The 12,759-nt window shown below is 48.8% G+C and overlaps 1 protein-coding gene across 1 annotated transcript in view; it reads right to left on the bottom strand.

The window, feature by feature from the left end:
* Positions 1 to 12,759, bottom strand: part of LOC144236018 (three prime repair exonuclease 2) — a 29,349-nt gene that overhangs the window by 12,781 nt on the left and 3,809 nt on the right. The window contains exons 3-4 of the mRNA XM_077769619.1: positions 10,988 to 11,055; positions 8,160 to 8,221 (exon numbers count right to left, since the gene is read on the bottom strand). Coding sequence (XP_077625745.1) covers positions 8,160 to 8,221; positions 10,988 to 11,055 — 130 coding nt within the window. The remainder of the gene's footprint in view (positions 1 to 8,159; positions 8,222 to 10,987; positions 11,056 to 12,759) is intronic.

Consider the following 12,759-nt stretch of genomic DNA (forward strand, 5'->3'; position numbering starts at 1 on the left):
CCCCCTCCCCCTCTCTCTCTCTCTCTCTCTCTGCCCCTCCCCTTCTCTCTCTCTTTCTCTCTCACTCTCAAAAATAAAAACACATTTAAAAAAAGAAAGGACTATACAAGCACATGTGCCCATCAAATGTCTCAAAGCACAGCTCCTTGGGTGGGTGTGCGGAGCGCAGCGGGGCCTGCCGAAGGCAGAGCACGGCCCACAGGGACTGAAGCCACTCTGCTCCTCAGAAACATGCTTATTCTCCCTGGCAGACTGACCACTGCAGCCAGGAGTGGCCTGAGATAACCGTTCTCCTCACAGGAAGAACCCGTGGCCAGACTTCACCGCTGAGAGACCCCCGGCCCAAAGGCAGCTGGGATTCCCAGCAGGGACCCGCCTGGCCAGGGACTCAAGGCTTCAAGAAGGAGAGGAGGCTCACAGGACCCAAACACTTACAACCTGAGAGTTCCGGCCTGAGAGCCTTGTGTGAGCAGTGGTATCAGAAAGAAGGCTGAGGCCTGCCTGTCCATTTTAGATCTTCATGGCCGCTGCCCTGACAGACCCACTTTCTGAGGGATGCAACAGAACAATTTGCTCAGCCAGCATCACGATAAAGCTCTCCAAGAAGCATCTGCACTTAACGTGGGCATGGAAGGCACAGGCTGTGGTGCAAGGGCTGTGCGGCTCTGGGCGCCATTTCCAGCTAGGCAGCCCTGGCTTGGGGGGTAGATTTGGGAATGGGGACATGCTCCGCTATGTTTACAGCCCAGCTCCCTCTCCATGGGTGCCAGGCCTCATGCCTACAGCTGCCTGGCACTTCCTTACAAGCTTGGCTCCTGGCTGTGCAGCCACGTCAACAGGACCAGTGACTCTGGAAGCTTCTCGATCTAAAACTGGGTACTTGAGCCTGGTCAGTACCTCCTGTTTACTCATTCTCCCAATCTACCCCAGTGATGCTGAGCCCGAGTGACACACTTGAGGGCAGCGTGAAGGTAGAGGAGGGAGTTGGGACACTGTCTGGACAGGAGACAGCCCAGACAGAAACATGAGAGCAACTATCACTCAGGACCTCACAAAGCCTTGACCAGTGGCCAGGGCTGGGACACTCTGCCTGCTATGCCCTCCTCAGCACAGCCTTGACTCTGATAGCCCCCCGAATGCCCGGCCTCTGCCAGCCTGGGTTAGGGCCGGGACTGTGGGCTCCCTGATCACACTCTAGCAGCCTGGGGCACTCCTCTCCCAGAGGGGCTCTGTTCCGGTGAGCTGCGCTGGTGATCCGTATTGAGATGTTTAATGCACACACCATGAATTCACCCTTTTTAAGTACACAGTTCAGGGCTTGTTATGACAGTCACAGAGCTGTGCAACCCTTGCCACTAGGTAAGCCCAGGACATTACCATCACCCCAAAAGCAATCCCATGCCCATGAGCAGTCATTCCCTGCACACACCCCCATCCCTAGCCCTTAGCACCCACTGACCTCCTCTCTGCTTCTATGCATTTGCCTCTTCTGGACACTTCCTATAAATGGAATCTTACATATGCAGCTTTCTTCACTGAGCATTATGTTTTCAAGGTTCATCAACGTAATAGTTTCTTCTTCATCATTGCTTATTTATCCATTCACCAATTAATTAGGGCTTATCCTCACCAATGCCACGGTACATGAAGTGGGATGTCATTGAGGTTTTGATCTGCATCTCCCTGCCCGTTTTTCTGTTGGGTTACTTGTTTTATCATTATTGAGGTGTAAGCATTTTTTATGGATTCTGAATACCAGACCCTTATCAGATATAGGATTGACAAAGATTTTCTTTCGTTCTGTGGATTCTCTTCAATTTCCTGATGTCCTTTGAAGCACCAGAGTAGCTCATTTTAATGAAGTCTAATTGATCAATGTTTTTCTTTTAATTTGTGCTTTTGGTGTCAAGATGACCTTTAAAAATATTATCAAGCCATGGATTTGAATTAATGTGCCAGGCTTCAGTCTGCTGCAGACACTAGCCTTACGATGCATTCATCATCCCCAGGACATTCCCGCTCTGGCCAATGAGGGCTTCTATTGCTAGCTGCCTGCTGAGTCCTTCAGATGTAACTGTAAAGTCTTGGATGCCTGCCTTGTTCTCTTGTCTAACAAAGTGTCCCTGACTCAACTGGTACACTTCCTGCCCCAGGCCTTTGTTACAACGGGACTGTCATTGTTCTTGTCCTTTTAAGAGGATAAAGCAGGGAAACACACACACACACACACACACACACACACACATTTTCAAGTTAAAATACATCAAGAGCTCATGCTGATATTCCCAATTCAAATTCCAGACTACAGGGTTTGACCAAACCTAATTATCTTACACCCATATCTCCTTTCTCCCATGCCCCCCACCAACTCCCAGCTCTCAACAATGCCAGCATAAATGATTTTGTTTTTATTTTTTATTCTATAAGACGGAATGAAGTACTGATCCATGTTCCAACATGAATGACCCTTGGAAATATCATGCTAAGTGAAGAAGCCATTACAAAAGGGCACATACCGCATGACTCCATTTACATGAGATAAAGACAGGAGAGTAGCGGGTACCAGGGTCTGGGGGTGATGGGGTGTGATGGCTTAATGGGCATGGATCCCCTTTTAGGGTGATAAAAATGTTCTGGAACTAGATAGAGCATGCAATGTTGGCACAACAATGTGAATGTACTTAATGCCACTGACTGTACACTTAAGAGTAGTTCAGATGACAAATCTGATGTATTTTACCACAATAAAAAATATTTTTTAAAAAAGAATAGATGGGGCGCCTGGGTGGCTTAGTCGGTTAAGCGTCCGACTTTCGCTTAGGTCATGATCTCNTAAAAATAAAAAAGAATAGAACTCTTCAGAGCTTGCTGGGAAAATTTTTTAATGGTTAAACTGGTAAATCTTATGCTCTATGCATTTTACCACAATGAAAAAATCTTTAAAGATAAAAAGGAAGGGAGGCATTACAGTTCCAGGTAAGATGAGGGGCCAGCTTCCTCTCCCAGTAAATGCTCCCCTCTCAGAGCGGGACAGAATGCATGTGGCAGGTGTCTATAGTCTCGCGAGAGCAAGTATCAGCAGGCACGTGAAGGAGGCATGCCAGAATCCTAGGTTACCATTGAGACTGGTGATGATCTAGCATGTTCTCTCCTGTGGTCTCTCTGGAGCTGCACTCAGCCCAGCTTGAACCCAGAAGGGAGCATAACGGTACAGAGAACTCCAGAAAAGGAAACCCCTAACAGTCAGAGAGAGTAGGGGAGATCTCCAGCCTTTGTTCTCTCCCTCTGCTCTGTGATCCCAGACCCCAGGCAATAACATGGCAGCAGTGGCCACAGCAACAAAGGTGGCCGCTAAAAGAAAACTGTAGAAGCTAGGACTCTGAGAGCAGGGAATCTTCCTCTCCATTCAGCGCAGCTATGGGGGAGGGGGACAAACCCTGTTACCGCTTCTTCCTCTCTGTCCTCCTGCCACTGTGGTGCAGCCACAGAAGTGGGAGGCTTATGGCTGCAGGGCGGCAAAGGAGAGCCCTTCCCCCAGGAACCGGATAGTATCAAAGAGATGACAGGGAATGACAGAGTGGAGAAAGTGACCCCATAAATCTGCTTATGAATGCCTGGGCTCACCCCCACCCATGCAGGGGCAGATCTGACCTCTATGAGCATCCTGACCAGGGGAGAGACCAGCACCCAGATCCCAGGCTGGCCGAAGGGTGGCGCACATGCAGGAAGGGCCCGAACAGTAGCTCAAAGGCTGTGGAAACCGGGCCAACTCTGGAAGCACAGGCCAGAGAAGGAGGCAGGACGTGCAGCTGACGTCTAACCAGGTCAAGTGCCTGCTACAACACAAATCTCAACATTATTCATAAAATTTAACAAGGCCCGGAGTCAAAGTCATAGGCAAAGTGTCCAAGATGCAATCCAAAATTATTTGGCACATCAAGAAAACCATGAAAATCTCAACTTGCACGAGAAAAGACAGTGAAGAGACACCAATCACAAGATGGCACACAGATGCTGGAATTACCTGACAAATTTAAAGCAGTCATAAAAATGCTAGATAAGGAATTATGAGCTCTCTTGAAACAGAAGTTAAAATAGAAAACATCTGCAAAGAACCAAAATTTTTAATATTCCTTAAATTTATTTTGAGATAGAAATCAAGCATGAGCAAGGAAGGGGCGGAGCGGTGGGGGTCGGGGCAGAGAATCCCAAGCAGGGTCCACACCATCAGCACACAGCCCAATGCAAGCTTGAACTCATAAACCATGAGATCATGACCTGAGCCAAATTCAGACCTTAACCAACTAAGCCTTCCAGGCACCCCCAAGAAAGAATTAAAAAGGAAACAAACAAAAAAACAAAACCCAAGAAGTATCTTTTTTAGAGCTGGAAAATAAGAATAACTGAAATAAAAAAACTCACTGATGAACACAACAGCAGAATGTAGGGGACAGAGGCAAGAGTCAGTGAACTTGAAAACAGATTGACAGAAACTATTCAATGTGAGCAACAGAGGAGAAAAAAAGTCTGAAAACCATTTCAGGGTATCATGGACTTATGATACAATAATAAAAGGTCTGATATGTGTGTCGTAGGAGGCCCATACAGAAGGGAGACACAGTATTTGAAGGAATAATAGCTGAAAACTTGACAAACTTGGAAAAAGACACAAATTTACAGATTTGAGAAACTGAACGACTCCAAACAGGAAAGCCAAAGAAATACTCCCGCAAACGCACAAATTGCTAGACTAATGATAAAGAGGGGAAAAAAGTTTTAAAGTAGCAAGTGAAAAACAATGCATGACCCATAGGAGAAAAATTATTGAAATGACTGCAGATTTCCCACTGGAACTTGTGGAGAAGTGGATACTACCAACCCAGTAACCAGTATCCACCAAGAGTAAAGGGCAACTCTTAAGAGAATTTGGACCCAGCAGACCACTTCCAAAAGAATTGCTAGGGGCTAGCATCAGCCATCAGACAACAAAGGGAAATCAAAGGCATCAGAATTGGCAAAGAANTGCTTCTCTCTCTGTCTCAGAAATAAATAAACATTAAAAAATAAAAAAGAATTGCTAAAGGCCATCATTCAGACAGAGGTGAAAGGATGCCAGAAGGAAACTTGGAACATCACATAATCCACTCAGTAATGCAGAGAAAGCATTTACAAAAATTCAACACCCTTTCCTGATAAAAGCACTTGACCACTAGGAAGAGAAGGGAGCATCCTCAACCTGAAAAAGGGCATCTGTGAAAAATTCACAGTTAACATCATACTCAGTGGTGAAGATCAAATGCTTTCCTCCTAAATCATGTACAAGGCAAGGATGCCCACTCTTGCCACTTCTATTCAGCACTGTACTGGAAGTGCTAGCCAGGGCAATTAGGTAAGAAAAAGAAACAAAAAACCCACTAATTGAAAATGTAAAGATAAAACCATCTCTATTTGCAGATGACACGATCTTATATATAAAATCTCCTATGNATTCAGCACTGTACTGGAAGTGCTAGCCAGGGCAATTAGGTAAGAAAAAGAAACAAAAAACAAACTAATTGAAAAGGCAAACATAAAACCATCTCTATTTGCAGATGACACGATCTTATATATAAAAAATCCTAAGGGAATCCACTAAAAAACCATTAGGGCTAATAAACAAGCTTGGCAATGTGGCAGGGTACAACAGCAATATGCAAAAATCAATTGTATTTGTACACACTAGCAGTAAGTAATACAAAAATGAAATTAAGAAAACAATTCCACTTATAATAGCATCACAAAGAATAAAATACTTGGGAACAAATTGAGATATATACACTGGAAGCTACAAAACAGCTTTGAAAGGAATTAAAGAAAACCTAAATATGGGCACCTGGGTGGCTCAGTCAGTTAAGCGTCCCACTTCAGCTTCGGTCTTTATCTCATGGTTTAGGACTTCAAGCCCCACATAAGGCTCTGTGCTGACAGCCCAGAGCCTAGAGCCTGCTTCAGATTCTGTATCTCCCTTTCTCTCTGACCCTCTCCTGCTCACACTGTCTCTCTCTCTCTCTCTCTCTCTCTCTCTCCCCCTCTCTCTCTGTCTCTCTCTCTCAAAAATAAATAGTAAAACATTAAAAACATTTTTTTAATTAAAGAAAACCTAAATAAATGGAGAGGCAGTCCATGTTTATGAATAGAAAGACTTGAGTGTTGATGGCAACACTCCCCAAAATGATCCACAGATTTAATACAAACTCCATCAAAATTCCACTTGGCATTTTTGCAGAAATTGACAAGCTTAATCTAAAATTCATGTGGAAATTCAATTCTAAAATTCATGTGGAAATTCAATGGAATTGCTAATAAAAGCCAAACCTATCTTTAAAAAGAGCAAAACTGAAGGATTCACACGTTACAACTTACTACAAAGGTACACTAATCAAGACAGTGTGGCATAAGGACAGACATAGATCAATGGAACAGAATGGAGAATCCAGAAATAACCCTTCACATTTACAGTTAACTGGTTTTCATCAAGGACGCTAAGACAATTCAATGAGGTAGGAATGGTCTTTTCAATAAATGGTGCTGGGAAAACGAAACAGTCACATGTAAAAGAATGAAGTTGGACACATACCTCACACCACAACTAACTCAAAATAGATCCGAGACCTAAATGTAAGCACTAAAAACTACAAAACTCTTAGAAGAGGAGCGCCTGGGTGACTCAGCTGGTTGAACATCAACCCTTGATTTCAGTTCAGGTCCCTTGATTTCCAGGGTCCTGGGATCAAGCCCCGCATCAGGCTCCACACTGCTTAAGATTCTCTCTCTCCCTCTGCCCCTCTCCCCCGCTCTCTCTCTCTCTCTCTCACTAAAAAGAAATTTTTTTTTAACTCTTAGAAGAAAAGAGAAGTATCCATCTTCATGACTTTGGATTTGGCAATGAATTGTTAGCTATAATGCCAAAAGGACAAGCAACAAAAGAAAAAAATAAATAAATTGGACTGCATCGAGACTAGAAGCTTTTGTGCTCCAGAGTACGATTCAGGAAAGTAAAGAGACAATGCACAGAATGGGAGAACATATCTGTAAATCAAATACGTGACACAGCTTGTATCCAGAATATATAAGGGATTCTTACAACTCAATAAAAGACAATCCAACTAACAAGTGGGCAAAAGAACTGAATATAGATAGTTCTCCAGAGAAGATCCACGAATGGCCAATAAGCCCAGAAGAAGATGCTCAGCATGATTAGCCACCAGGGAAATGCAAATCGTAACCACAACGGGAGAGCCCTTCCCACACACCAGGATGACTGGACTCAAAAAGATGAACAGAAGTCGGTAAGTATGTGGAGAAAGTGGGACCCTGACACACTGCTGGTGGGCGTGTCAAATGGTGCAGTCACTTGGGAAGACAGTTTGGCACAACGTTCCTCAAACAGTTAAAGGTACAATTGCTACATTGACCTATCGATGCCACTCCTAGCTATAGACCCCAGGAGAACTGAAAACATGTCTTCAGTTACAAACATATACAATGACATTCATATTATTATTTCAGAGCCAAAATGTGAAAATAATTATTTCAAAAGTTTGACAAGATTTTAAGGGTAGGGGTAGGGTTCCTTTGACTGATGTGGGTGTGGATTAGGGCCACCTCTATATAGAAGGTGGTGGGAGGTGGGGGAGGGGGGCAGTGAGTCAGGGAAAGTGCATGGGCTTGGACCAGGGGCCTGAGTTTGAGGTCAGGCTCTGTTCCTGGGTGACCGAGAGCAAGCTGTCTGACACTTGCCCTGTGAAATGGGGCTAAGACAAGTACCTACTGCCAAGGGCGAGTGTGCTACTGGCACATATAAAGTACCTACCACAGTGCCAGTGTACATGAAGTCACTGACCAAGGACAGGATGTGCTCTGTCCCTTCAGTCACCATAACCAGAGATCTGCCTCGGGCCTCCTCAGTTGCCTCCCCACCCCCCCTTAGCCCTAGGGGTGGCTGGGGTCTACGCAAGGGAATCCTACAGATTCCTGCCCCAGGGGGCTTAGGAACAGTGGCTGGGGATGCTCGCTCCCCGGCCTGAGGAGCAAAGGCCAGAGGGAAGAAACCCGTCCCACGCCTAACCCAGCCTCACTGAGGCTCCCAGCCTGTGGGGACAGAGAGGACCCTCTCTTACCTTTAGGAGGTCCTGGTCATCCAGTCCACACAGCATCAGCTCCTGGCCTAGTCTCACCATCTCTGTCAGAACACAAGGACCCCATTACTGCAGACGCCCACCCAGGCAGGAGGGGACGCCGTGCGCTCAGGGGCACACCGACACTCAGCATGCCGAGCGCCGCTCCGGGGAGAGTGCTCCCGCTCCAGCTGGGCCCGGAAGGCCTGGGTGGACAGGGAGGTGGGGAGGGCAGCATGCCCAGGAATGCCTCTGGCTGTGTGACCTGCATCAGCTTCCTGGGCTGAAAATAGGGAGTCACATCTGATGTGAACCAAATAAGGTATTCTTGCTTCTAGGAGAAGCCAGCCGGCCACCCAAGGAGCTGACAGAGAGGTCAGGGAACCTTCCAAAGTCTCTGTATGCCACGCTTTCAGAGAACTTGCCTGGCCAAAGCAAAAGGAACCTTGGCTCACATGTGTCAATTTCCTACAGGCCTTTATCATCATCACTTCCTTTCACCTTGCTGGAACTCTAGGAGCTGGACTTCAGCTCCATTTTATAGATTGGGAAACTGAGTCACTGCATGGTCCCCAGCCACATCTTACACGGTGCCCTGGGCATTTCCTGAGCAACCACCTGGTATAGAGAGAAAGGCCGGGACTTGGAGCTAGAAAGCCTGGGGCCACTGCCAGCTCTGAACCCCTGACCGAGCCCTGTGGCTGTGCCCTTACTCCTTCATAAGCAAGGCCCATCTCCTACCCCCACATGGCTCAGTTGTACAACAGGCCTAACTCTGGCATCGGCTTTGGAAGGTTTCGTGCAAGAAACAAGCAGAGCATCCATGTGAAAGCATTAGTAACCCTGGAAACACAGTACAAATACCAGTTATACCCCCCCAAGCATGCCCACTCTACCCACAACCCTTAACCCCAAATCCTCATGCCCTCCATAGCTCCTCTCCTGCGTAGGGAGGCCACGTCCAAGTCTTGGTGAGTCTGCCCAACCCTCCCTTCATGATAAATCCAGGACTGGCCAGCACTCTACCTCCACTACCCCTCCCGCCAATGTCTTGCCTGCATCACTACAACAGCCTTCCCGGGGTCTCCCAGCCTCTGCCCAGGCCTCCTGTTCTCAGCTCAGTAGCTGTAAGGCCCCTGATAAAGCATAGCTTTAAGCTTAAGTCAGGCCACAGCTTTCCTCAGAATAAAAGCTGTCGTTCCATGGCCCACAGACCTAGCCTGATCTGGCCCTGTTGCCTCTCTGCCCTCACCCCACCAGTCTTCCCTTGCTCTGCACTCTGCAGCAGCCACCCCGGCCTCCTTGCTGCTTCTCACCCCTGCAAGGCACACACAAGCCTACCTCAGGCCCTTTGCACTTGCTGTTCTCTTACCCTGAACACTATTCTTCCTCAGATCTGCCTGGCTCGCCTCCTCCCTTCCTGCAAGTCTGTGTTTAAAAAAGAGGCTTTGGACACCTGGGGCGGGGGGGCTCAGTCGGTTAAGCATCCGACCCAAGATTTCCGCTTAGATCATGATCTCACGGTTTGTGAGATGGAGCCCCATTGCCACACTGACTGCGTGGAGCCTGGTTGGGATTCTCTCCCTCTCTTTTTCTGCCCCTCCCCTGCTCAGACTCACTCTTTCTCTCTCTCTCTCTCAACATAAGTAAATAAATATTTTGAGAGAGAGAGAGAGAGAAAGAGAGAGAGAGGCTTTCCCCAACTATCTTATATCCGCAGTAGCCCCCTTCACCACTGCTTTGCCCTCACCTGGCTTGGTTTATGGCACTTCCCAGCAGGCAGCACAGAACTTTGCTGCCTCCACCTGTCACCTGTGTCTGCCGGCTGGCACATAAGTGCCGTGTGAGCAGCTCCATTTGCTGCTGCAGCCAGCACCTAAAATGATGCCAGGTGCGTGGGAGACACCACAAATACGGGTCAAATGAATTCACGAATTGCCCAAATCCTCTTTGGAGAATTATACCCTGTGACAAGCACTCATGTCCTACCACCTGTCCTGACACTTCTACGAGTGGGCGAGGCTGAAGCTGTCACCCCAGCTCTGCAGAAGAGGAAACTAAGGCTGGCAATGGCGAGGTGGAGGCTTTGGCTGGACTTAAGGGCGTGGTTAGTACCCGAGTGTGGGCATGTGCGAAAGAATTCAGATGCAGTCGGATGGCCAGGCTCACCTGGCCTTGACGTGGTCCCATCGGTTAGAAAGTGCCAGACATAAGACACCGGGGACAGGGCAGCACTTCTGTGCAGCCCAGGCCGGTCCTGCATGCTCCAAGACACAACACCCTATTCTTCTGGTCCATTTCAGCCTAGGGGACAAGTGTCCCTACATAATTAATTTGGCAGTGACAGCCTGGGCCTGCACTGGGGCTTCAGGGTCCAGGTCGCCCACTCTGGAGGAGATGGGCCAAATGCAGGCCCACGAAAATCTGACCTTCAGAGACACCACTGAGGTACTGTGAGGACTGTACCTTAGCCCCCTTTTACCTAACGTTCACTACCAGATTAAGAACCTGGTAATTTCTGCCAACAAAGAATCAAAAAGAAGCAGTTACAAGACAAGCCCCACGGAGAGCTGCCCGGCATGCACCGGGCAGCAAGACAGGGGCGGAACCACCAGTGGCATCGGCAAGAACCGGTCCCTTGCCTATGCACAGAGTGTGCCCTGGGTGCCCTGATTCTAGAAGGCTCTGGCAAGATCTCCAGGCTGTGCACCGGCCAGAAGTAAACAGCCGTCCAACGGGAAATTCACTCCAGCTTGCTAAGGACGCCATGCACAAGCTCAGAAGTGCCCAGAATCCAGCCACAACTCCGAAGTCCTGTAACGCAAACTCACCTTGGATCTTCACCTCGACTGGGGCCCCCTGTAGTGTGCTGAACTTCTCCTGCCAGGAGGGGCAGACCCTGCAGGGAAAAGGCAAAACCAGTCAGTCCTGACCGGGCTACAGAGACTCCTCATGAGATCTCCCCGCACATGCTCTAAAGAAGTGAATTACTTGTGCATGTGCTAAATACCACTAAAATGTTCACCTTGAAATGGATGGTTTTATGTGATGTGAATTTCACTTCCATAAATTACCAGGGGGGAAAAATACAAAATATTTCTGAAAGTGTACCTCAGAAATGTGGATTTGAATACTGAAATTTAAATTCTCACAATAAACCAAATGACCGCCCAAGAGGAAACTCCTGAATTCCTCAGAGCTTGAAGCTCTTTCTCAGAAGGAACCAAGGGGATGGCTTTTCTTTCAACCATGCTGGAGGTTCATTTGAAGGACATCCACCAAGGTCCTTCCTGCCTGGGCGTCCTTGAAGCCCTGCCTGGGTGTCCCCTCACGTGGCTATGCGCACACGTGCGTCCGCTCTTCTCAGCGTGGAGCGCTTCTTCCCGCCTGGCCCAGGCACGCTGGCTCTGGCTCAAATGGTGAGCAGCCCACGGTTGACATCAACTCCCCAGGGAAGCAGGGGGAGGGCCAGGCCCACAGACACCCTGGCATCCCTCCATCTCAGCAGGAGCTGGGGACTGTCCTCCCATTGAGCTCCCACCTCCCAGACCGCAGGCCCACTGAGGCCAGGAGCCGGCTTTCCATTTCATACATCTGGGCTCTAATGCCAAGGCAGCCAGCACAGAAAAGGCAGCCGGTGTGCATTAACCGATGAATAACCAGAGCCTCTTGCCATGGAATAATCTGCCATTAGTAAATGCCCATGCTTACCTCTTTCAGCAGAAGGATGCTTTCTCCTTTTTGAAAACCTTAAATCGGCAGGAGATTATGCTACTCCAGTTCACAGCTTTAAACCATTTGGGGACTCCTTGTGTCATAGGCTCTGGGGTCATAGCCCCAGCCTCCTGGGTTGGGAGACAGCAATCCCAGCTGCCCCCCTAGGTCCAGCAGAGCCCCAGGCTTGACAATACCAGATAGATACATGGGACAGCGGCTACTCATGAGCGTCTTGCCTTAGAAACCGAGCTGATGGGCAAAACCATTTCCAGACACAGACCACGTCCAAAGGCAGTAAGGGCTACAATCCCCTGGCAGGTGTCATAAGGAACACAGGGCTCAGGGCCCACCACCGGGTCTCCTCCATGAGGGCGGGACATTCTGAACGCCGCACCCCCAACCCCTACCTCCAGGCCTAGTGCAGCACTGAGGCCGCAAGGACATCACTCAGGCTGCTGAGACTAACACCTGCCTGCCAGGGAGCCTCAGGAGTTGGCTCAGGGCTGGCCCTTCCCAGAGAAAGATGACGTGGCTCTTTCCACAGGACAGCAGGGGCCGGGACCCACTCTGCCATCATGGTGTGGTGGCCTGCCAGCCCTAGAGATCTGCTGACTTTGCATGGTAGAAAAGGGCACGGCAGCCCTCGCACGGAGCGGGCTCACTTCTCCATCCCTGGGGCCATGCCTGCGAATGAATGCCTGCATCCCAGGCCACACCTGCCCTGACAATACCGGGGCCCTGGGAGCTGGTATGGCCATGCTGAACCTGAGGTCCTGGGCCCCACGCCGCAGGACGACAGCAGAGAGGGGGCCTCAGCCATAGTGCCTGCCTTCAAGACTCACTGAGGCAGCCAACTTTTCTGCCAAAAAGGGACGGGGCGGAGGGA

The sequence above is a fragment of the Crocuta crocuta genome, unplaced genomic scaffold (genome assembly GCF_008692635.1).
Source record: "Crocuta crocuta isolate KB4526 unplaced genomic scaffold, BGI_CrCroc_1.0 scaffold978, whole genome shotgun sequence".
Classification (NCBI taxonomy): domain Eukaryota; kingdom Metazoa; phylum Chordata; class Mammalia; order Carnivora; family Hyaenidae; genus Crocuta; species Crocuta crocuta.